The 20316-nt window shown below is 32.4% G+C and overlaps 2 protein-coding genes and 1 non-coding gene across 5 annotated transcripts; 1 reads left to right on the top strand and 2 right to left on the bottom strand.

Annotated features, from left to right (window-relative positions):
* Positions 1 to 2312: 2312 nt before the first annotated feature.
* LOC131175140 (small nucleolar RNA R71) lies at positions 2313 to 2419 on the bottom strand. Its single transcript, XR_009145301.1, has one exon. It is a non-coding gene; the product is annotated as a small nucleolar RNA R71 (small nucleolar RNA).
* A 6302-nt stretch (positions 2420 to 8721) lies between these two features.
* Positions 8722 to 12022, bottom strand: LOC110634539 (putative pentatricopeptide repeat-containing protein At1g77010, mitochondrial). 3 transcript variants are annotated; one of them, XR_009144986.1, is made up of 3 exons: positions 9765 to 12022; positions 9378 to 9472; positions 8722 to 9271 (listed from the first exon to the last, which is right to left on the bottom strand). XR_009144986.1 is itself a non-coding variant. In XM_021783583.2 (2 exons), the coding sequence occupies exon 1, from the start codon at positions 11821 to 11823 to the stop codon at positions 9781 to 9783; it is 2043 nt and encodes a 680-aa protein (XP_021639275.2). In that variant the 5' UTR covers positions 11824 to 12022; the 3' UTR covers positions 8722 to 9472; positions 9765 to 9780. The 3 variants fall into 3 exon arrangements, 2 of the variants coding, with proteins under 2 accessions (XP_021639275.2, XP_021639276.2); XM_021783583.2 differs by having other exon boundaries at positions 8722 to 9472; XM_021783584.2 differs by lacking the exon at positions 9378 to 9472.
* Positions 12023 to 18081: 6059 nt separating this feature from the next.
* On the top strand, positions 18082 to 19870 carry LOC131174563 (uncharacterized). Its single transcript, XM_058138270.1, has 2 exons — positions 18082 to 19055; positions 19539 to 19870. Exons 1-2 carry the CDS (start codon positions 18232 to 18234, stop codon positions 19597 to 19599), a joined length of 885 nt encoding a protein of 294 aa, XP_057994253.1. The 5' UTR covers positions 18082 to 18231; the 3' UTR covers positions 19600 to 19870.
* The last annotated feature ends 446 nt before the right edge of the window (positions 19871 to 20316 follow it).

The raw sequence follows: 20316 nt of genomic DNA, 5'->3' as shown, positions 1-20316 counted from the left end.
ATAAAGAGGACCAAAGCCCAAATCAGTCTCTAAGGTTGACAAAATGAGTTATGGATCTATTGCAAAAGCCCAAACTCGATGTGTCACGACCAGTTTCAGTATTTATTTTGTATCTGGAGTTTCATACGTCCAAATGAAGCAAGGCCAAGCCCAATTGAACCTTAAGAGCCACCTCTACAACTTCTATAAAGGGTTGGATGTGAGATGAGGCCATTTTACTTGTCAAAAATGGCAATGAAGTCGTCACTATGGGCTGGACTATCTATCTGAACCAGTCTCGATTTTTATGCCATAACTTGGGCTGTAGACCTCGGATTTGGGCGAATTAGTACCCGTTGGAAAGCTAACAAATAGAGCTACAACTTTCCTGAAGAGGACAGAGGTAGATTCGGAAAGAAAGTCACTGAAAATTAGTCTTGATTCTAGAGACGTGAATGCAGGCTGAAAATCTGCCTTTTGAATTTCAAAACTTTTTCTAGTTTGGTTCCTATCTTTGGGATTAGGTTTTTTATTATAAATAAGTCTTTGGGCAGCAGCTAAGAGGATTCCAATTCAGACCTTCGTTCTCCATTGAAGGCTTTCGTTCTCATTCTCTTTTTAGATTTCTTCTTTATTTTTATTTATTTTTTTGTAAGCCATGAACATGAGTGGCTAAGTTTTTAATTCAATTCAAGGGATTCAAGTTCTTATGTATGATTTGTGAGACCAGGTTCTTAATTTAATTTATGTCTTTTTGAATATCTATTATTTTATGATTTAATTATTTTTGATCTGTTGAATGATTTGCTAAAAAGGCCTATTAGTTAATTATTTGATTTGATCAATTGCTAGTTCATCTTCATAATCGGTAATTGTTGTGTAAGATTGAACATGAGTAGCAATTAGGTTTTATTGATTATGATCAAAGTTTTCAATAATAACCTAAAGAAACAATAGGGTGGATTAAATGATTTATGCTTCATAAATTGTTATTCAGCTTAACTACTTCCTTTTCTTAAAGCAGTTATTAATTTGATGAGGATTGCTTAATACCAACTCAGTTAATAATTAGAGTCAATAAGAGTGCTAGGCTCGAATTGATGAGTATAAGGAAGTCAGGGGTTTACCTCGTTGTTTGGTGAATCTACGTTAAGTATTCAATAAGATATAATTGTATTTCTTTTGTCTATGATCAAATCAATGCATTGGAATGCAAATTACCTTAGACTGAAGTTTATTTAATTGGAGAGTTTCTTATTTTTAAATCTTAATTTTGGATTTTTGATTTCTTCTTTGGATTGTGAATTAACCCCCCCTCCCCCAACCTTTGTTTTTTTTTTCCATTATACAAGCGCATGAAATTTAATAATTCAGTTTCTAGGGTTCAACCTGGATTCACCACTTACTATAGAAAATATTTCATACTTGGTGATTTCAGTTAATTTAATTTCTGGTGGATTCAACACCTATTAAGAATTTTGGCGCCGTTGCCGGGGAATGAAATTTATTGAATTTCGTGTTTTTTGTGTTAGAATATTTTGTTATTAATTTTGTTTGTGAGTTGTTGCTATTTTTAGGTTTTTGAAAAAAAAAATATTACGATGTTACTGTTCATTAAGAATTTTAGTTGAATTTGGAGGGCGGCCCATACCTATTTTGAAGGAAACGACACTCTTATCAAGACCAATCAGTCCATAGGATTTTTTGGCCCCACCCTCTTGAGGCCAAATTCGATTATTTTCTAAGGTTTTGAAGCATTTTTCTGTTTTTACTTTGATTTCTTTTTGTTTATGACAAGAATTTCTCAATCTGGTGAATTGATCTTTGATCTAGAAGTAGAAAAAATAGCTAAAAGGTTGAGAAAATTGGCTAAGCAAACTAGGCAGATTCCGAGTACATCTGAAGGAGTCCAATCTCCAAGGGAGTTAAGTTCAGATTTGGATTTGGATTCAAATTCCGAAAACGAAACCATGGCTGCTAGAACCTTGAAAGAGTTGGCTGCTCCTGATCTAAACCAACAGCCTTTGTGTATCCAATACCCTGCTTTAAATGTTGCTTTTGAGTTGAAATATGGATTAATACATTTGTTGCCTAAATTTCATGGTCTTGCAGGTGAGGATCCAAATAAGCATCTAAAGGAATTTCATGTTGTGTGTTCCAGTATGAAACCTCAAGGAGTTTCAGAGGATCAAATCAAGCTTCGAGCTTTCCCTTTCTCACTGGAGGGCACAACTAAGGATTGGTTGTATTACCTTCCTTCTGGATCTGTCAACTCATGGAATGGGATGAAGAAGATATTTTTTGAGAAGTATTTTCCTGCTCCCCATGCTGCCAACATAAGAAAAGAAATTTGTGACATCCGGCAGTACAATGAAGAGAGTTTGTATGAGTATTGGGAGAGATTTAAGAAGCTGTGTGCAAGCTGTCCCCATCATCAAATAAGTGAGCAGCTTTTGATTCAGTATTTCTATGAGGGACTACTACCAATGGACTGCAGTATGATAGATGCTACTAGTGGAGGAGCTTTGGTTGACAAGACACTAGAAGAGGCAAGGAGGCTGATTGCTAACATGGCAGCAAACTCTCAGCAGTTTGGAATGAGAATGGATCACGCACCTAAGAAGGTTAATGAGGTAAGTACATCTAACCTTGAGAAACAGATTTCTGATTTAACTTCTTTGGTGAGGCAATTGGCTGTAGGGAAAATGCAAATTGTTAAGGTATGTGGAATTTGTTCCTGTTCGAGTCATGCTACTGACATGTGTCCTGCATTATAAGAGGATGAATCAATGCAACATGTTATTGCAGTAGGAAATTATGGACAGCCACAATACAGGTATGATCCCTATTCGAATACTTATAATCCAGGATGGCGAAATCATCCCAATTTGAGTTATGGGAATCAACCAATGCAAAATCGATACCAGCAGCAGAGACAAGTGAATCAACCACCTCCACCTACACCTCCGCCTCCCTCAAATCAAGGTATATCACTTGATGAAATTGTTAAGGCTTTGGCTAACAATATCCAACAGTTTCAACAGGAGATCAGAAATAGCATTCAAAACATAGAGAGGCAGATTGGTCATTAGCCTTATCTGTGAGTAAGCTGGAAGCTCAAGGTTCTGGAAAGCTTCCATCACAAACAGTCATGAACCCCAGAGAAAATGCGAGTGCGATACTATTGCGGAGTGGGAAAGAAGTTGATAATCAGACTCCACATAAGTCAATGAAAAAGAAGAAGCAAGGAGAAAAAGAGTCTGAAGTTGAGGTAAATACTGAACCTAAACTGAATAAGGTTAATAATTCTGTTCTTCCTCCATTCCCATGCAGGTTGGCTAAGACTAAGAAAGAAGAACAAGAAAAAGAAATTTTGGAGACTTTCAGGAAGGTTGAGGTCAATATACCTTTACTTGATGCGATCAAACAAATTCCCAGGTATGCTAAATTCCTTAAGGAGTTATGCACTACAAAGCGCAAGTTGAGGAATAATGAGCAGATCAGTGTGGGGGAAAATGTGTCGGCATTAATTCAGCGAAAATTACCCTCTAAGTGTACGAATCCAGGTTCATTTTCTATTTCTTGCAGAATAGGTGATTCTAAATTTAAATATGCAATGGCAGATTTAGGAGCATCTATTAATGTTATGTCAAAATCAGTTTTTCAAACTTTAAATTTAGGTCCTTTGAAAGAAACCAGTGTCATTATTCAATTAGTTGATCGTTCTAATGCTTACTCATTGGGAGTAGTTGAGAATGTGTTAGTGCAGGTTGGAGGATTGATTTTTCCTGCAGATTTTTACATTCCGAACATGGAGGATAGTGCTCTCTCATCAAATTCAGCTTTGATTTTGTTTGGAAGACCTTTCCTAAAAACTGTCAAGACAAAAATTGATGTGGATGATAGTACCTTAACTATGGAGTTTGATGGAGAGACTGTCAAATTTAATATCTTTGATTCCATGAAATATCCTGCTGATAATCATTCTGTCTTTTCTATTAATGTTATTGATACATTTGTGCAGAATGTGTTTGAGTTAAGCATGGAGGATGAGTTAGAACATAAGGCTATTAGACATTGTAATTTGAATTTGGATACTGCTAGTGTGGAAAGAAAATTACAATTGTATGAATTAGAGAAAATTCGCCTTAAGGCTATTGAAAATTCTAGGATCTGTAAAGAAAAGACAAAGGCATTCCATGACAAACTAAGGAAGCAGTTTGTGATTGGGCAAAAAGTTTTATTGTATAATTCCATATTGAAGTTGATGCTTGGTAAATTGCGTTCTCGTTAGAGTGGACCCTTTGTTGTTACTAATACGTTTCCTTATGGTTCAGTTGAAATTCAAAGTTTAGGAACTAACAAAGTGTTCAAGGTCAATGGTCATGAACTCAAGCCATTTTATGAGAGGTTTCAAGAGCATTCAGTGGATTAAGGAGCTTTGGCATGTTGAGCTAACGACGATAAACAAAAGCGCTTCTTGGGAGGCAACCCATGGATGGCTTGTTAGCCACAAACAGATTTGTTTTCTTTCCCTTATTATATTTTATTTTCTAGCATTTTTTTTTTCTTTTCTTTTCTTTTGCATTTGGGCTTTACATTGGGGACAATGTAAGTTTTAAGTGTGAGGAAGGAGAAATTTGTTGCTGTAATTTTTTTTTATAAAAAAAATAATAAATAAATAAAATAAAATAAAATAAAATTTATTCTCATAAGCTTGATTCATGATTCTATATTAACTCTCAGAGAAAAGTGCTTTGTCCTTGAAATGACTTTTCTATTTAGGTTGAATTTTGAAATTTTAGGCAAGGTAATAGTAACTTTAATGATGGATTTTCCCTCTTCTCCATACCATAGAGCAATTTTTTTTCCTGCATAAATCATTTTAGGCTTGATTTAATGGTGAAATGATTAGTTATATATGTGTACTTTAAGCTAGTGTCATGCATATTTCAGAACTTTGTTTAATCTATCAGGACACTTTATAATATGTAGATGCATAAATTGAGAGAAATAAAAGGTTGAACTTGAAAAATTGCTCCGTTATTTTAGTTAAGCAAGCTAACCAGGGATCTTCATGAACCTCATGTCGATTCTCAAGCCAAAAGCTAGCTAGGATATGAGCAAGGTACTTTTCTGAAGGTGGCGGTTGAAATAAATAATAAAAAAAAGAGTAATTGTGATAAGAGAGAAGTACCAATTTCAAATATATAAAAAAAAATTTATTATCTCGCCTAAGATTTGCAAAGAGCTATAATTATTGTGCCTTGATAAATTAACCTTGTGTTTTGGTGTGTATTGATTTAAAATTTTATGGAACTTTAATTGTGTGAGCTTAATTGATTTTAAGCCTTTTGTTTTGTATTGGAAAATTATTGATATATTGGTATGGTGTTGATGGAATTTATTATAATGGTTATTATCTTACTTGCTTCTTCTTTCAAACTTTTAATCTTTTGTTAAAAAATGTTGTGATAGAGTGAAGTTAAGGAACTTCTAAGTAGAGTTGATTGAGAGTTTAAGTCATGCTTAAGGACAAGCATGGAATAAGTGTGGGAGAATTTGATAAGTGCATAACTTATTAATTTTACTCCCATCACATTTAGTGTTTTTAGTGTATTTTTATGTTTAATTCAGTTGGTTAAAATATATTTATCATTTAAGCATATTTTTATATAGTTGTGGAATAATTGTGTTAAATAGAGAAATTTTCAGCATTTGACCTTTGATGTATTTTTCAGGTGTTTCTAAAGTTGTGGGTCTCCAATTTGAGTGCTGTTTAATCCTAAGATAGAGCACTTCAAATGATAATGAGGGACCAAAGCCCAAATCAGTCTCCAAGGTTGACAAAATGAGTTATAGATCTATTGCAAAAGCCCAAACTTGATGTGTCACGACCAGTTTCAGTATTTATTTTGTATCTGGAGTTTCAGACGTCCAAATGAAGCAAGGCCAAGTCCAATTGAACCTTAAGAGCCACCTCTACAACTTCTATGAAGGGCTGGATGCGAGATGAGGCCATTTTAATTATCAAAAACGGCAATGAAGTCGTCACTATGGGCTGGACCATTTGTTTGAATCAGTCTCGATTTTTGGGCCATAACTTGGACTGTAAACCTTGGATTTGAGCGAATTAGTACCCATTGGAAAGCTAAAAAATAGGGCTACAACTTTCCTGAAGAGAGCAGAGGCAGATTCGGAAAGAAAGTTACTGAAAATCAGCCTTGATTCTAGAGACGTGAATGCAGGCTGAAAATCTGCCTTTTGAATTTCAAAACTTTTCCTAGTTTGGTTCCTATCTTTGGGATTACGTTTTTTATTATAAATAAGTCTTTGGGTAGCAGCTAAGAGGATCCCAATTCAGACCTTCGTTCTCCATTGAAGGTTTTCATTCTCCATTCTCTTTTTAGATTTCTTCTTTATTTTTCTTTATTTTTCTGTAAGCTATGAACATGAGTGACTAAGTTTTCAATTCAGTTCAAGGGATTCAAGTTCTTATATATGATTTGTGAGACCAGGTTCTTAATTTAATTTATGTCTTTTTGAATAACTATTATTTTATGATTTAATTATTTTTGATCTGTTGAATGATTTGCTAAAAAGGTCTATTGGTTAATTATTTGATTTGAACAATTGCTAGTTCATCTTCATAATCCGTAATTATTGTGTAAGATTGAACATGAGTAGCAATTAAGTTTTATTGATTATGATTTAAGTTTTCGATAATAGCCTAAGGAAACAATAGGGTGGATTAAATGATTTATGCTTCATAAATTGTTGTTCAGCTTAACTACTTCTTTTTCTTAAAGCAGTTATTAATTTGATGATGATTGTTTAATACCAACTCAGTTAATAATTAGAGTCAATAAGAGTGCTGGGCTCGAATTGATGAGTATAAAGAAGTCAGGAATTTACCTCGCTGTTTGATGAATCTACATTAAGTATTCAATGAGATATAATTGTATTTCTTTTATCTATGATCAAATCAATGCATTGGAATGCGAAATACCTTGGGTTGAAGTTTGTTTAATTGGAGAGTTTTTTATTTTTAAATCTTAATTTTGGATTTTTGATTTCTTCTTTGGATTATGAATTAACCCCCTCTCCCCCTCTCCCCCCCTCCCCCCAACCTTTGTTTTTTTTTTCCATTAAATTTAATAATTCAGTCTCTAGGGTTCGACCTGGATTCACCACTTACTATAGAAAATATTTCATACTTGGTGATTTCAGTTAATTTAATTTCTGGTGAATTCGACACCCATCACTCCTTCAGTGCCCAACACTCACTGCCATATAACATAGCCAGTTGTATGGCTGTATGATAAATTTTCCTTTCAACTTATTGGGAATCTTGCAATCACATAAAACTCTCGTGGCACGTCTCCACTTCAACCATCCGACTTTAATCCTATGACTAACATCCTCCCCACATCCCCCATCTACTTGAAGGATTTATCCGAGATATTTAAAGTGATTACTTTGGGACAGTACCACTCCATCCAAACTAACTCCTTCCCTATCACCAGTTCGGCCTTCACTGAAATTGTAATGCATGTATTCTATTTTCATTTTACTTAACTTAAAGCCCTTTAACTCTAGAGTACTTCTTCAAAGCTCTAGCTTTCTATTGACTCCTTCTCGCGTCTCATATATCAGAATTATATCATCTGCAAACATCATGCACTATGGGATACTCTTTTGTATATGTTTCGTCAGTTCATCTAAAACTAATGTAAAAAGGTAAGGGCTTACAGCTGAACCTTGGTGTAATCCAACTGAAATAGGAAAATCTCTTGTATCTCCTTTCACTGTGTGCACAATAATAGTTGCTCCTTCATACATATATTTCAACACTTTTATGTACCTAATAGATACCCTCTTTTGTTCTATCACTCTCCATAAGATATCTCTTGGAACACTATCATAAGCCTTCTCCAAATCAATAAAAACCATGTGTAGATCTTTCTTCACATCTCTATATTTCTCCATCAAGCTTCTAATGAAAAATATCGCTTCCATAGTTGAACGACCGGGCATGAAGCCAAATTAATTGGAAGAGATATAAATGTCATGACGTAGTCGATGTTCCACAACTCTCTCTTACAACTTCATAGTATGACTCATGAGTTTAATTTCCCTATAGTTTGAGCAACTCTGTATGTCTCTCCTATTTAAATGTAAATTTTATTGAATTAATTAAACATGCTTTAATTGAATAAAATATCATACTTTTTAATATTTAACAACAATTTGTGCAACTATTCAAAATATTTGGAGCTTGCAAGTACAAATAATTCATAGATGCTTCGTTTCTACTGAGATAGGCATGCTAGTGCAATACTACTCTTAAGGGTTTAATGGAGCTGTACCCTGTGGTATGCTTCTTTTGGTTGCAAGAGTTGGTCTAGCAAAAGGAAATTGAATGAAATAATTTAAAAATCCATCATTTGTAATAATCAATTTTCATGTAGAAAGAAAATATTGTTTTCCTGCTTTTGCAGAGCAAAGATTTCATTGGTTGCATACGTGTAAATATCTAGTAGGAGTAGCTTTCTTAGAATTTTATTCCAAATAATAAGGCTGTTTTAAGGACTTTTCCACTTGATGAACTATAATTCTATGGATGTAGTCTTCCCCACTTGCAATCAAACTAGCAATATACAATTAACCTTGAAATTCCTGATAATTTCCCCTGTTTACGGCAAGCTGCAGTCCAGTTCCTAGGCTGACATAGATAATAAATAAACAAATAAATCCACTATGCATTTGAAGCTCAAAATTTAAGCTACAATTAAAAATTCCTCAATTTAGAGTACAAGATTTACAGAATATGCAAGATGAAAACAAAGTAATGAGAACTTTTTTTTTTTTTTTTCAAGCTGAAGATAAGAACAAAGTAATGAGAACAAATTTTTTTTTCCAAGCTGATGACTCAAACACATTACCTATTGTAGTTGAGCAGGGACTAACTTTGCCAAAGATCAAAGAGCGAGGCATGAACTTTCCTGATGCAAGTCATGTCCATAACTATCTAATTCAATTTCAATATATCACATATCTAGATCTCAAGATGCTATGAGATCATCTGCATAATTGAGCTTCTATAGGAGAAGAAGTCTTTGGGCTTCCCAAAAAATAACTGTACATTTCTAGTGTAATTCATGTTTGCACCTCTGCTTGAATTGTCATATCAGTGTATGCTGATGATTTCGATGGCTACCCTACTTTCTTCCTCTTCAAGTCCATGCATAAGCCTCCTTTCCTCAACTCCAAATCCATGCAATGATGATCACTGCAAAAGACAGGGAAGATCCAAACGCATCATAGGTTTCAAATCTAGGCACAACCATCAAGAGCTTTCCAGTAAAATTCTAATTGCATGCAGAGAACTTACTCACCACTAGGGAAATGCCTAGAATAAATTGTTGTAATCATCATATAGGCCAAGAAGAAAGTGTGGCCGCTTTGTTCAGGCAATGCCCCCATAAGGAAGCTACAAAAATGTGCAAGAAAATGGTAGCCCACCTTGCCCAAATAACACAAGTGACAAGAAGATAAAAGTAGCAGGATGGATGCACTGTCAGACCAAGCTTTGCTCATAGTCTAAATGAGATATATTGACATGATTTAAGTAGCAAATGCAGAGCTAGGTGAACCCAAAATTGACAAGATTGCTTCGAATTTACAGTTAATTGAATGTGATTGAACCCACAAAAAGATCAGCAAAAACAAAAATGAATAACATGATTCCTTCTCATGATGATGCAAGTCCCTTGATTGCTCACCTTCCAGATATCTTGTTCAATCAGCCCAACTGAAACCAGGATGCTTTTTAACTTGCTTCTCTTTCATTATCTTTCTAACTAGGGCTGAGCTTTCCCAGTCCCCAGAGGTAGCAAATATGCCAGATAGTTGCACATATGCACTGGAGCTCTCAGGATCAAGCTCAATGATTCGCTCTGCCACCTTTTCTCCAAGATCCTTATCTCCATGAGCCAAACAACCCCTCAACACAGATAACCACATAATGGCGTCTGCCACAAAAGGCATATTCTCGACAAGATTCTTTGCTTCCTGTATGTAACCAGCACGAGCAAAGAGATCAACCATGCATGAATAGTGCTCAATTCCTGGATCAATATGATAGTCATATTTCATAATATTAAACCATTTCCACCCCTCCTCAACCAATCCACAATGATTACAGGCGGATAAAACACACGTAAATGAAATGTCAGTAGGTCTCACATCAGCATGCTTCATTTCATTGAACAGTGTTAGTGCTTCCAATCCATAACCATTTGTAGCATACCCCATCAACATTGAATTCCAAGAGACTTCATCAGATTTGGTCATTGTATCATATAGTTTTCTCCCAATGTCAACAAAACCACATTTGCAATAAAAATCAACAAGCGAGGTAGAAACAACCCGATCAGATTTGAGCCCAATGATGATTGCTCTTGCAAAAACCTGTTCACCAAGTTCAAGTGAAGAGATACCAGCACAGGCACTGATCACACTAGCAAGGCTAAAATTGTCAATCCTCAAATCCAGTTTATTCATTTTGCAAAAAAGATCCAATGCGTCAATTGGACAACCATTTTTGGCAAGACCCACTATCATTGAATTCCATGATATCAAGCTTTTACTAGGCATTGTCTTAAAGATCTGTTTAGCATCTTCAATTCTACCACAATTGCTATATACTGTGATCATAGAGTTGAGCAAGACTGTATCGTAGGCTTTGAGCTCGCTGAATAATTTGCAAGCATCATTAGGACTTCCACATTTGGAATATGCATCTACAAAAGCACAAGCGACAACAATATCATCAACTAATCCAACTTTACAGGCATAGGAATGCATTTGTTTAACATGTTGTATATTCCCAAAGCTACTGCAGGCACTCAAAATAATTGCTACTGTGGATGAGTCTACTTGAATTCCATTTTTCTGCATCTTATTGAAGAGTGCAAATGCTTCCATTTCTTTGTTATTGATAACATATCCAGAAACCAATGAATTCCATACCACAACACATGGACTACTTTTTCTATCAAATATTCTTCTAGCATCATTCATTCTACCACAATTTGCATAGCCGGTGATGAGTGCTGACAAAGAAAAGTCATTTGCCTCCTCCATCGTATTTAAGACATAATTCGCACTGTCTAAATCACCACACTTTCCATAAAAATTAATCAGAGAACTAGCCAATACTGAGTCAAATTCCATGTCATCTATTAGAATCCGGGCATGGATTTGCTTGCCACATTCAATAGCTTTCAAATCAGTACAAGCGCCAATAACAGTTGCCAATACAAACGTATCACCACATGATTTTTCCAACGGCTTCAAATTCAATTCCTTAAACAGCCTAACAGCTTCTCTTGAACACCCATTCCGAGCATAACCGTGAATCATCGAATTCCATGCAACCCCATTTCTCCTAGGCATCTCATTAAACAACTTCCTAGCAATGTCAAATTCACAAGCTTTTACAAACCCAGAAATGACCAAATTCCATGAATAGTCATCCTTGTGGGGCATCAAATAAAAAAACTCTAGGGATTTTTCTTTGTTTCCAGACTTCATGTAGCCCTCTATCATGGTGTTCCATGAAAAGCAGTTTCTATAGGGCATTTCATAGAACAGTTTATGCGCATCGCTGGTGCTGCCACACCGAGTGTACATAAGCAGAATGCGGTTTACCAGTGAAAGAGTGGAATATATGAGACCCCTTTTGAGAGAGAGAATGTGGAGCTGTTTGCCATGTTGGATTGAACGGTGGGTATTAAGGGATTGAAGTAAGCGAGCTAAAGATTGGAGATCAAAATCCATAGCAACAGAGAATGACCCATGAATCTCTGGTCTATAAGAAAGTTTTACCGCGTAATGCAGCTTATTTGTAGTTTTATTAGTAAATACGACGCCGTCTGTTGACCAGTCGACTAAGAAAAATTATTCGTGGTGGTAAAACGACGAGTAGTCCATAAAGAAATGCAGAAGAAATAATCCCGGTAAACGACAGGTCGTTTTAACACATTATAATGCGATAATATGAAGATGATGATGGTGATGTAAAAAAGAATGTGAAGAAGACCAAGAAAATTAGGTTTCTAGATTAGTGGTAAGGATTAAAAACAAAACAATGTCAAAGTTTTCCAATACTATATTGTGGCTACGAAGCAATGACTTTGACACATAGGATCATCATGTCCAAAATTTTCTTGGCAACTGGCGAGTCACATTACATTATTTTACTTTGCTTCCAAGGTTGTCCAACCTTTCTTGTGCCTCATAGAAGAGAATTAAGTCCTCAATTTCCATACCAACACATAAATTTTATTTTCTTACATTTCTTATTAATTAATTATAATATATTATGTCAAGTTTGAGTCTCAATTGAATTGAGATATTTAGCAGAAGTGGCATAGGTGGCATACTTCATGATGCTAATGGGATTTTTTCTCTGCATTTTTTCTTGTCGTGCAAGTGTTTTGAACTCTCTTTGGTTGGCATATCCTCTGTTGCAACTTATATCCTTGTTCAATCTAACTCCATGAATACAGTTTCCTAGGCTAAGAATTCGGACTCTGCCCCATGGATTTCAACTTTCCAGCTAGTAAATTAATTATATACACCTCTTTTTTTTCTCCAAGAACAAAAAAAAAGTGTTTTCTTGTATTTTGAAAAGTTAGAGATTTCATATATTCTAGGATTTCATTACCAAGACTGTTTATTTCAAAAAAAATAAATAATTTATATATAGAAAATATTTTTCATAAAAAATATTTTTTTAAAAAATAATTTTTATCAATATATTTTTTATAATTTGGTTGTAATGTAAAATTAATAGTATATATTTTAATCACGTATGTATAGGTGTTTTCATATTTTAATAAGATTGTCAAAATCTAGAAAATAAGTTTCTATTCTAGAAATATCAAGTTTTTTTTTTTAAACTTAATTTCACTTTTGATTTGAAAAATATTTTTTATTGATTTATTTTTATAATTCCTTTAAATATTAAAAAATGTAAAATAATATTTTTTACGAAATAAATAAAAATTTAATTGCAATTAAAATTTTTTAACATAATAATAATAATAATAATAAATAATGTGTTTTATTTAAAATTTTAGGTTATTTCAGTAATGGGTCATTTTCATTACATGAACTACTACATTACTTAAAAGTAGCACGAGGATCTTGGAATATGTTTATCTAAATGTACTATGTACTTCCTTGCCAAATTAATTAATTGGTAGTATGTGATTAGAAGTATTAACTATTACTATTTATAAATATATCAACTAAATGTCTAATTAACAAATTAATTGGTTGTATATGTGATTAAAAGTATTAACTAGTATCATTTATTAATTAAATATATCAATTTAAAATATAAAATAATTGACTTTAATTTAATAATATTAGAGTGATCTTTAAAATTATAAGACTTTAAATTCAAATTTTAATCAAAATTAAATTTATATATATATATATTAGATTAGATTATTAGCTTACATTTGTTTGGGAAAAAATATTTATACTAAATAGAAGATCTAGACAATTTTCTTTTTATAAAGTTAACTTTTAAGATTTAGTTAAACTTAATTCATTTTCTTTATACGGTATTAGAGCCTATCATATTTTAATAATAAACCACTCATAGATATTTATTTCTATAAATATTATACTCCATGTGTTCTTTGCTAAGATTAATAGATGTGTTATCTATATTATTTTGAGATAAGATATTTATATTAAATGTAAAGGTTAATAGTAGGGCTGAGTAGAATTAGATTCAAACTAAAAAATCGAATCGAATTGAGTGAATTCAGTTCAATCGGTTCGGTTTTAAAATTCAATCGGTTCGATTCGGTTTTACATTATAAAAATTTCGGTTATTTCAGTTCGGTTCAGTTTTGAAAAGAAAAAAATCGGTTAAACCGAACCGAACCGAATATTAATTTATATAGTCAAATCGAATTAAATCAAACCGAATTGATTTTTGAATTAATTTATTTTTATGAAAAATTTATGAATTATATTTAATTTTATATATATTAATTATTTAATTTCATTGATTAATGGTTATTAGGTTCAAACCAAAATTAAAATTAGACCAAATAACTTGAAAATAAAGTCTAAATTAAAAAATAATAAAAAATCAAATCGATCGGTTTAAACCGAATCGAACCGAAATATAGCGGTTCGATTTGATTCTATTTTTCACTCATTTCAGTTTGGTTTGATTTTTAAAATTTACTGTTTAATTTTTATAATTTAATTCGATTCGATTCGATTCAATTTAATTTAAACTGAATGTTCGCCTCTAGTTAATAGTTAATAGTTAATATATATATATATATATATATATATATATATATATATATATCTTTAGACTCAAAATGGATAAAAGAAATGGACAGAATCAATCTAATCATAAAATGCAGTGCATTGCGATTTTGCATACCAAACCGTATCAGAGAGGCGAATATATTAATATTTTTAATGTGCTATTATTGGGCTGCATCCCTCCAATTGTCAAATATTAGCAATAACATATATTTGACAAAAACTGATAAATTATATGGAAAAGAGAAAACAATGGCTTAGACAAAGAAAAAAAAAATAAAATAATAATTAAAAAAAAAAAAACCTTCTAGATTACTGCTTAAAGACAAAAATCAGAATCCCAACTTTCATTTTTTATACGTATCCAAAAAATGGTGATACTAATAATTTTGCCAGAGAATTAACGTGTTAGTTAGTGTAATTAATTAATTAATTAATCATGTTTTAATTTTTTAAGATTTTTGTAAAGTAAATGAAATGAAACGTTTTTAGCTTGTTAAGTTTGTGTACACATCATAATCATAATATATATTATATATAATTTCAGAAGGTTTAAGCACACAGCCAATGGTTCAGCTTTATTTGAGTTCATGGTATCAATAGAACAAGAAAACATAACAATCCTAAGCACACCTCCAATTAACACCAATACCTTCATTATTATAAAATGATAATGTCCACCTTTTATATGCCTATGATTTATAATTTGGCGATCTAATAAGTTTTTTTCCCTATTCTTACCAAACCAAAAAAAAAATCATTGGTGAAGTAATTATTTCCTTTTTGCTTTCTCCTCAAGGATACATTGTCTAGAAGTCTTGTTCTGGTCAATTCCTTTATCACAGGGAAATTTTTGAACAGATTCTTAAATTTAGTTTTATTAGATGAATAATTTATTCTTAATTTAATATAATAATGTGTAAAATTAATTATTTATTTCAATAAAAAAAAAGTATATAAAATTGAATAAAAATTATTAGGTATAATTGATATTAGGGGAGAGCAGTTTTCGGTTTAAACCGAAAAATCGAACTGAATCGATTAATTTGGTTCAATCGGTTTGATTTTATAATTTAATCGATTCGGTTTGATTTATAATTTTGATAATTTCGGATTAATCGGTTCGGTTCGATTATTTTCATAAAAAAATCAAAAAAACCGAACCGAAATTATTAATATATATAGGAAATCAAAAAATCGAATCAAATTGAATCGAACCTAATCAAATCGAACCGAAATCAAAGAAAATCAAACCGAACCTTAAGATTTTTGAGTTTTGATTTCTAATTTTTTTTTTTATGTTTTTATTATTTAGATTTAATTTTAAAAATATAAAATTTTATAAATTTAGATTTGATCGGTTTAAAACCGAACCAAACCGATATTTATCAGTTAGATTCAGTTCAGTTTTTTCTTATCAATCGGTTCGATTCGATTTTTAAAATTTTTTATTTTTGATTTTTGATTTTATCAGTTCGGTTCAGTTCGATTCAGAACCAAACCGATCGTTTGCACACCCCTAATTGATATATATATATATATATATATATATATATATATACATTTTCTCCATAAATATGAATATTATTTTTTAAAAAATTAAAAAATATTATTTTATATATAAAAAATATATATATATATATATATATATATATATACACACATTTTCTCTATAAATATGAATATTATTTTTTAAAAAATTAAAAAATATTATTTTATATATAAAAAATATTATTTTTTAATATTTTTGATATTTGTAATAATTAGCCGAAATAAATAATTAAATCCACAAATGAGGTAGAGGACGTATTTGAGCATATCTTGCGTGCATTGAAGGCTTTGAAGGGTGAGGAAAATTGGTTGGGCAAAAGGTGATATTTGTTGGTGCAGGGACAATAATTGATATTTGAGTGGAGAAGGACAACAAATTAATTAATTAATTAATTAATTAAAAGGGAAATTTACTTGCTCATTTCTTTCATAAATTAGAAGACTCAATTGCCATGAGAGACTGAGTTCATTGTAAACGAATGCAACGGATAAAATCCCAATTGCCCCAAAATTTAAGGCGAGATGCTAAGATTAAACCAATCTACTCCAACTTTTTTTTATTGCTTTATCTCTTTAATAAAAGTTTCCCCAATTAAAATATATATATATATATATATATATATATATATATATATATATTATTTATTAAAAATTAATGACAATAAAAAATAAAAAAGAAAAAAAGAAAGAGACGTCAAATCAAAACTTTACACCAACAAAGGCATAACAAAGCCAAAGGAGCTAATTGGGATTGGGATGTGGGCAAAAAGAGACTATTACCCACAAAGTTGCAAGAGGTCGACACTTACCCAAACAATATCATTGCATAATGGAGCGCAAAATGCCTTTTGGTTTTGGCGTTACTTGCTTTAATAAAACCAACGACTATAGATAGATATACATTTATGTATAAATCAAATTTAATAATCCTCTCCACAAAAAATTTATTGATATTTCCTTATTATTGACATTTCCTCATTTTTGAATAACTGTTTTTATTGCTGCCATTAAATGAATTACAATCAACATATCTTAAGATTTAGGTTATAAATTTTGAAAAATGAATTCAACAGCTGAACAAATTCGCATCTAAATATACATATTTTTTTTTTAATAAAAATATTTCAACAAAATTTTCACAACTGAAAATCCACATGTAAAAGGTCGGAAGCAAGGGCCATTTTCTAACAAAAAAAAAAAGGGTAGGTGGAGCCATGCAAGAGACAGGACTAAGGTGAGAACAGGGTCTCGATACCAGATTCCCAGTCCTCCAACAGGGATAAGACGAGGCGATGAGGCGACTAAGAAGAGTCGGCGAGTGCTAGTGGCGATGAGGTGACAGTACCGATGAGGAAGGAACTGAGGGCTCTAACACTATGTTAGGACGAAGAAAGAAAAAGAGAGAGAAGAAAATTTGAGAGTAAAATAATTTTATTTTTTATTATTTTATATTTGAAAATAGGATAAAATTATAATTTTATTATTTATAAAATAATTTTTTTATATTTTTTTATTATTTAAATATAAGAAAAAAATATTTTTTTATCATTATTATTAACTTTTTTTTTATTTTTCATTTGTTATTTTCCCTGAGAGAGAAATGAATAAGAAAAATGGCAGGAGATTCGTTCGGCTGTTGCAAGTCCCCGGAGAAAGGGAATAAAGGATATCGACCTTGGGAAAAGAATATAAAAAAATATATTTAATCGGCTCGATTTCCGATTAAATTTTAATTAAAATATTTAAATTTCATGAAAAATATAATTTTTTATTAATCAGTCATAATTGCCTCTCAGTGGCTAGGGATCCGTCACCAATTATATAATAATAATAATATAAATGAATTAATTAAAATAGGGCTACTTGATAATTTTCTTTTAATGTGGAAAATAGGGTTTATGATATAAGACGCAACAAAAAGTCAAGTTACACGGATGGAGATCTGGTAGCCTTTTATAACCATTTATATTTATTTATTTATTTATTTTTTAAAAAACAAAAAGAAAAAACAAAAGCTAAAACTCCTTAAAAGACAAAAAAAAAACAAAAGAAATAACATTACATGAGAATGAGAGATGGGAAATGGGGCCTACACAGCACGCCCTGCCATCTAGAAAACCTTGACTTTTATGAGCCTAAAACGGTCCCGCCCTCCATGAGTCACCATTAAAAACTTCATGGCTGAGAATATGACATAATCTTGGGAGCCACGCACCACTAGGGGTCGGTGAATGCTTAATTGCCTTGCCTTTCACGCCCATTTCTTCTCACCAAATTTAACGTCGAGTACAAATCACAGCTGCTTCTTCTTCTTCCGATTCTACAAATTAAACCATGCTAGATCCTGCGACAAAATTTCCTGAAATCAATCATGTACATTTTTCCAATGGCCGAGTAACCGACAGTTTTTCTGCCAGAAATTATGGCTTCCGAGCTCAGAAAACGGCACAGAATTATGCCAACTACCAGACCTGGAATAGCTTGACTGAATTTGAAGCTGAGAGGAAGCTCATAGATGATGACGATTCTGCGGTTTCTTCCCCTCCTTTATGGGGGACGAGTCCATCCAGAAGCCCCCAACATCGCCAAAACCATTATAGAAGTCTTTCTCCTTCGTCGAGAGCTCAAGCGATTGCTAGAGGTCAGAAGGAGCTCATGGAGATGGTGAGTCGAATGCCTGAGGGATGTTACGAGTTATCTTTAAAAGATATTGTAGAGCAGAACATGGTTGATCAGGCTAAGGATGAAAGTTTTAGTAAAGAAAGGAGTATAACAAGTGAATACATGTATACGAGGGAAAAATCGGCGAAGAAAAAGAATGATAAAAAAGTGCAAATGAACAGAAGTGGAAGCATAGACAATGGAGGGTTTCTTCTGAAGATGGTATTTCCATTTTCTTTGGGTTCAAGAAAGAAGATGAAGAAAAATAGCAACAATAATAATAACTTAGCGATGAATAATAGTGCAAGAGATGGAAGGGTGTCTCCAAAGCCTCTGTTATTGGATGGATCTGCTAAAGGTGTAGAAAACGAGTGGTGGAAGAACAGATTCTCGGAGTCGGGGGAAAGTGAAAGTGGTGGATTAAGTAGCAATAGTGGAAGCTCAAAAAGCAGTGGCAGCAGCAGCAGTAGAAGTAGCAGCAGAAACGGCAGCACCAGGTATGCCATAATCAATTGCTTCTTTTGCTAATTTTAGATTCACAATAAGTTTACATATTCAGATCTCAGTAGTAATTTTATCTTCTTGCCAAAACAAGTAGGGGGACTGGGAGAATTTTCTGAAACTTGTCCTTTGCAAAACAGAGTATGAAACAGGAGAACCATGGAAAATTACAGAATGCTAAGTACAAAGACAAAATTTTTCCAACACAAAAGAATTGTTTGATCTTTTTTTTTTCATTTTTGGGTAGAATTATTTGATTGTTCATAAAATTTGGTAAATTTCATTTACAATTTCCTTGTATTCTCTAATGCCTTTACGCGTCAAAGTCTTGGATAAAGAAAAAGAAATAACAAACTGCAAGAAAAGCATTTTCCATGTAATATAACAATTTTCCTTTTCCTTCACTTGACTTCAATTTCCTCGAAATTTAAACAACTTGGTAGGTTTTAAGATGGGATTTTTTTTAACTTTTGACACAGGAATGGAGGAGTTGGTTGCTGGTCTGTCATTTTCAGGAAGAGGGGGAAGAAGACAGAATAAAGGATGAATCTCTTACAGGACTCAACGAAGCCTTCTTCACAAATTAGTTGAACGAATCAATAGTTGCTCTTTGGGGCAGGCTATATTTGGTCTAGTTAAGACTATAATCATTCCTAGAGGGAGTTAAAAGAAGGATATCTGAAGAATCAGAAAATAAATTGGTATATATGTATAGGTATATTTTAGAGTAAGAGATGCCACATTCCAGAGTTGCAATATAGAATGTATATTCTTACAGATGCTTGAAGAGTCTGCTATGATTGTTCATTTACCTCTCTTTTCCATTTTTTGCTTTGTTCTTTTAGATCTATATATAAATACCATCTTTCCTTAGTGACAGACGATTGAATTTTTTTTTTTTATGCCACAAACGCTTCAGGTCGAGAAATGGTAATAATGAATCTGGATAGTTTTGAAGAATTTTACCCCCAAAACCGAAAAAATGTGCATTCGATCCTCGCATGGAAGTTGCCATTTTCATTATTTTCCTTTTAGAAAGTTAGAAACTTTTATATAATAAAAAGTATATTTTATTAATGATGGAAATTAAGTAGCTAGCAAAGATGAGCAAAACAACTAAAATTGCCTTTCACAATCAAGAACTGAAACCTGAAGATGTAGTAGCAGTCAATCTTAAAACTTCTATAAAATTGGGATCTGAGAAAATTCAATTACGTGTACTTGCTGCACAAGAAAGGCTCGTTATATTCCCGTTTT

This window comes from Hevea brasiliensis, chromosome 16 (assembly GCF_030052815.1).
Source record: "Hevea brasiliensis isolate MT/VB/25A 57/8 chromosome 16, ASM3005281v1, whole genome shotgun sequence".
Classification (NCBI taxonomy): Eukaryota; Viridiplantae; Streptophyta; class Magnoliopsida; order Malpighiales; family Euphorbiaceae; genus Hevea; species Hevea brasiliensis.
Note: the sequence above shows the minus strand (reverse complement) of the source record. Positions and strands in the feature narration are given on the sequence as shown.